Source organism: Tupaia chinensis, unplaced genomic scaffold (assembly GCF_000334495.1).
Source record: "Tupaia chinensis unplaced genomic scaffold, TupChi_1.0 Scaffold000132_1, whole genome shotgun sequence".
Lineage (NCBI taxonomy): Eukaryota > Metazoa > Chordata > Mammalia > Scandentia > Tupaiidae > Tupaia > Tupaia belangeri.
In genome coordinates, this window is record NW_006159601.1 from 1,099,205 (window position 1) to 1,104,761 (window position 5,557).

General features: G+C 62.2%; 1 protein-coding gene across 1 annotated transcript in view; it reads right to left on the reverse strand.

Annotated features, from left to right (window-relative positions):
* THBS2 (thrombospondin 2) overlaps positions 1–5,557 on the reverse strand; it is a 33,174-nt gene that overhangs the window by 20,267 nt on the left and 7,350 nt on the right. Inside the window, 3 exon segments of the mRNA XM_006144770.3 lie at positions 564–660; positions 1,182–1,322; positions 2,928–3,124. Coding sequence (XP_006144832.1) covers positions 564–660; positions 1,182–1,322; positions 2,928–3,124 — 435 coding nt within the window.

Genomic DNA, 5,557 nt, shown 5'->3' on the forward strand with positions numbered 1-5,557 from the left:
GCGTGTGTCCGTGGGAGCCGGGCTCTGTCTATAGCGTGTGTCTGTAACAGTGAGCCGGGTCCTGTCTGTAGCGTGTGTCTGTAACAGTGAGCCGGGTTCTGTCTGTAGCGTGTGTCCGTGGGAGTCGGGCTCTGTCTGTAGTTTGTGTCTGTACCAGTGAGCCGGGTCCTGTCTGTAGCGTGTGTCTGTAACAGTGAGCCGGGTCCTGTCTGTAGCGTGTGTCTGTAACAGTGAGCCGGGTTCTGTCTGTAGTATGTGTCCATGGGAGCTGGGTCCTGTCTGTAGCGTGTGTCCGTGGGAGCCGGGTCCTGTCTGTAGCGTGTGTCCATGGGAGTCGGGCTCTGTCTGTAGCGTGCGTCCGTGGGAGCTGGCTTCACCTCTGAAAGGCCACTGGACAGGACAGAGCCCTCCTGCCCCCACAGCCCCAGTACTGGCGAGCACCTTCAGCCCTGTGTGCATTCCCCGGGGCGACCAGGGGCCTGGGCTCACTTCCAACCCTCCCTGGCCTCACCCCCGCGCCGAGTCGGCGAACCAGTAAACGACATGCCCCGCGAGCAGCCTACCGTGGGAGCAGGACGGGCAGCACTCGCCCTCGGCGAAGGCCGGGCTGGCGCACGTGGCCGGCGGGCAGGAGATTTGGCGGCAGACGGTCTTGAAGTTCTGTGGTCAAGAGAGACCCCTGTTGGCCTGACTTCTCAGGGAGGCCCAGTGCAGGGCCGGGCAGGGGCCCGAGACAAGTGCAGGCTTCCCGCCCCAGGTCAGGGCCCGTGCAGACTGCGCAGAGGGGCCAGGCTGTGAGCTTTGCTTGGCCCCCACCCTGCCTGGAGTGATGAGAACATCGCGGACCGCCTGCTCCACGGAGGAGGACGTGGGGTGCCGTACACAGGGACCGGTGCCCGGTAACGGCAGCAAAGAGCTCCACTGCCGTCTGACACCTTCGGCCGGCCTCGTGTCACGGGCACCCAGGTGCAAACGGGGTCCCGCACATACAAGGGACCAGCGGGCGGGCCGCGTGGTGGGGTTGCCAGTCACCACCCCGTCTGGGTTTCTCTTTCACACAGGAGCGCAGGGCTCTCCCCGAGCTGGCCTGGCCCTGGTCGCCCCGCAGGGGACAATCTGAGTGCAGCTGCGTCCGCAGGGCCCACCGCCCCCGGGGAGGGCAGGACAGGGCCGGGCCTCACCCTGCAGGTACATGAAGTGCAGCTGTCTACCACCCAGGTCTCGTTCTCGGCAAAGAACCGGCCGTCCTGCCAGCAGGCCGAAACGTTCCTTGTCTTCGGAGGGCCGCCGATGAGCTCCCAGAGGAGCTGGTTGTCGTCTGACTGGAAAACCGAGGGCACAGTTGGGAGCAGTTGGGTGCATCCACCACCACGTGCATGGCAGACGAGCTCTGGGCTCACACCAGACCACCCTTGCAGTGCAGCTCTGCTTAGGGGCAGGCGCTCAGGCGTGGGACGTAACGTCCTGCAGGGGACACTCCTCACAGACCCCGGCCCCACAGTGGCTCCTCCTACATCCACACGCAGCGTGGTCTGAGCAGCACACGCCCTGGCATGCCTTGGCCTTGGCGGACCCCACCACTGTGGCCGGCTGTGCCTCGCGGGGAGGAGGTTGCCAGGCGCTGCTGTGGCAGGAAGGGCCCACGGGCCCCTGAGCTAAGGCCAGTGCCGCATCCAGGGACAGCCACGGTCCAACGGACAGCCCTATCCCCAGAGCATGCACTCGGGGAAAGGCAGGGGATTGGTGTTCTCGGCTGCCGATCGGAGGAAAAGGCGCAGCGTGAGAACACCAGTCGTGAGCACGGCAGTGTCCCCGAAGGTGCCCTGCGTCCCCTCCTGTGTGCACTCCTCTGGACTACACTAGGGCACGCCCTCACCCTGTGGCGATCTCTGGTTGGGGGTGATGAGAATCGCGGAGGAAGGCCTTTGTGCAGAGAACGCTCCACATCCACCCACACTCCCACGCTCTCTGAGCCGTGCCCGTCCCCACTGTGGGTTCAATGGCCGTCCAGAGGCTCACTGCAGTGTGGAAGGGGACGTGCTGCCGACGAGTGCTGTGGGGTTGGGCGCAGCCTCAGGCAGCCAGGGGAAAGGAGGCCCTACGGGAGGCGACCCCACCCCAGGTCACAGGACGCGCCTCTTCCCAGGGACGGCAGTACCATGCAGGACCACCGAGCACAACAGAGGAGGAGCCGCCACAACTGCGACCCGAGGCTGCCCTGCACCACGCCCAGGTGGAAGGTTCCGGAAGGCCTCCCGTACCAGAGCCTTGGCCCTAGTGGGCTCTTGGGGCACCTGCTCCCCCTCCCCACAAAGAAGCAGAAAGGGCGACAGTTCTCATACTGTAGACCAAGGTGTAAGCGGGGTGTGCTCCTCCGAGGGAGCGGGGCTGGCCGGCAGGTGCAGGACCCCTTCCCCAGGGTCCGCGTGCTCCACAGCAGCCTGCGGGGACTGGGCCCTTCCTCTGCCCTTCTCCTCCACCCCACTGCCCCACTGCCCATGCGCCCAGCCACCACGACAGCGTAGCCCCAGTCACCAGGACCCGTGTGCCCATCTTCTGCCGTACCTCCTACAGTGCCAGGGCTCCCCTCACCCTTCTGACCACACGTCCCCTGGCACCTCCCAGCCCACGGAGGCTCCAGGCCTGCCAGAGCATGGCCACCCACGCTGCCCACCCATGCTGCACACACACACCACCAGCCTCTCTGCCCGCCCACGCTGACCACCCATGCCGCCCATCTCTCTGCCCACCCACGCTGACCACCACCCTGCCCACCCATGCTGCCAGCCTCGCTGCCCACCCACGCTGCCCGCCACCCTGCCACCCACGCTGCCCGCCACCCATACACCCACGCTGCCGCCCGCACACCCACGCTGCCGCCCGCACACCCACACTGCCGCCCGCACACCCATGCTGCAGCCACCCACCACTTTGTTGAGGTTCTCGTTGAGCTGGTTCACGGTGACGTGGAGCCCAGAGAGCTCGCGGACCATGCGGGTCAGCTCCTCGCACGAGTGCTCGCACACCTCCGGCCTCCGTGCGGCGCTCAGGCCCACGTACTCCGTGGCCACCTGAGGGCCCAGGCGCAGTGTCTCTGTGGCCTCGCTGATGGCGTTGTTCTCGGCTATGAGGAAGCATGAGGGGCTGTGACAGCGGGCGCTGGCTGCCAGCTGTCAGAGGACGCAGCGGTGGCATTTAGCTGCACCCAGGCCCCGCCTCCCCACAGTCACTGTCACTCCTGACACGCTTCCTTCCCCAGAACTGAATGTGCTCGTCCGTGTCCAGGCCAGTCCATCACGGGGCTTTAGCACTGGGCCACTGGCCCCTCCACAGTCACGTGAACGGCCTGGCCACCCTCAGGCCCCTCACTCCTAACACGTGACCAGTCCCTCAGGTGCTGAGTCCACCAGAGTGGATTCCCAGTGGCCTCATTCAGCCCCTTCGCCTTCGTAACTAGAAACAACCTCCAGCCCGCCTGGGATTTCTTTCTCTGTTTCTTTGAGTATTAAGCACCTAACAGTTCACGTCTTTGCAGTCCTGCCAGCCGTGGATCCGGTTTGACCCAGTGGTAGACCCTCCACGGGCCTGAGAGTCCCTGTCTCTGCAGTCCCAGTGGTGACACGGTTAGGGCACCTGGCCCTTCACAGGGTCGCTCCTTGTTAATACGCAGTGAGAGGGCTGGGACACTGCCAGCACCATCGGCCAGCTGCAGTGTCCCCAAGGGCCACACCTCTGCAGAGGGTGGTGGCCCGCCCAGCTGACCCAGCCTGCCTGGTGCCAGCAGGTGTGGCCTGAGCCCACGGCTGTCAATTTCTGCATGAAGCTGTTTTTAAGGAGAACTAAAAACCCCCTTCCAGGGACAAGCAATTAGCGTAATGGCTATGTCACTGGACTCCCGTGTAGTCGACTGCAGTTCGCGTCCTGGACCCAGTGGCTTAAAACTCACGCCGGGTGCGAGTGTGTGCATGCCCAAGATCCCGAGAGGAGAATGGAGGAGAAGGGATTGCGGCGTGGCCATGCCCCCCGGGGGGTGATTTCTCGCTTTCTGTCTCTATGTCTCTCTCTGTCTGTCTGGTGAGCGCACATGCCCTATAGCGAAAACCTCTCAAAAAAAAAAAGAAAAAAACCTTCCAGTTAACTTTGAATTTTTTAAAAAAGTGTTTACCATAGGGCGTGCAAGCTCTCCAGAGAGACATAGTGAGAGGGAAAGGGAGAAATCACCATCCAGGGGGGTGGCCATGTCAAAATCCCTTCTCCATGCTCCTCCTGGGATTTCGGGCATGCCTGCACACAATTGGCGTGATTTTCAAGCCACCGGGTCCTAGGCTTAAACCACAGTCTGCCACGTGTGAGTCCAGGAACTCCGAGCAGACGGCCTGCTGGCCCCTTGAAGGGCTGTTTGTAACAGTTGCAATATTGGCGACAGCTCTGAGCCTGGGACCTGGGAGGAAGCCGTGCTCATTACAGTGTATGCCATTAAAAGCCAAACTGTGTCTGCCTCTGGAGAGTTGTGAGCTGTGCTGTCAGAGGAGGTTAATCTTGTCCACTGATTTCCAGGGTGACTGATTCCTTGGGGCACGGGGTCCACACCTCCCCCAGGGAGGGTCCCAGAGTATCGGGGCGAGGGATCCTGCAGTGTGAGCTTTCCCTTCACAGAGGCCGCCTCGGCCATAGGGGGCACACGTCCTCTGCTGCCCTGCCCTGCCCTCCAGCCGACCAGCGGGCTGAAAGGGGGACCGCAGCCCTAGCCTCAGGGACGCAGCACAGCAGGGGAACCTGCCAGAGCCAGTGTCGACAGGCAGGGCAAGGAACTCATGCCCAGGGCACCCTGAGCTTGGCACCCCGGCACCGTGAGGATCCAGCCACTTGTGCCTGCCTGGCTCAGAGCAGGACTCCGTGTCAGGCGGCTCGCCCTGCACGTTCCCGAGTGTGCGGCCATACAGCTATCACATCTGCCGTGACAGACGTGAAACGTGACACAGACATTGTCTCAGTCCCCCACACCACTCAATCACAGAGCGGGCGAGACTGCCTGCCCTGCAGAGGCCAGCGCGGGTCCGCGCCCCGCCGTCCGCAGCTGCCTAGCTCCAGCGGCCCCTCGGCCAGCCTGCCTGGGCCTGAGCTTCTGTCGTGGTGGAACGAGGAGACAAGCTCATCTCAAGTCACTCTGAAGGCTGAAGGACACCTGACGGGGCCATGCAGACAACACAAACTGGTAAAGAGGCTGTCTCCCATGGCCCGGGCTGGGAAGAAACGGCAAGACCAGGCCAGCGGTTTCCTAACTCTGCTTGTGTCGTTTTACTGGCCTGTAGTTAATTTCTCTGCCATGAGTTTTACTGTTATTACGGTATCCTGCAAGAGTAAGATACCCCCAACCATTACAATAAAGCCAATTAGTGCTCTTATAGGAATGTGGTTCCGTAAGAAGAGGGCGGGAAGTTTGAGACTCCCCCACTTGTCTGTCTAAGCCAAAATTGACATATGTTAGGTCAAAATAGTATAAGCCAAAGTAGCATCAGTAGCATATGAAAACTAAGTTAGTTTAAGGCTAGTTTTA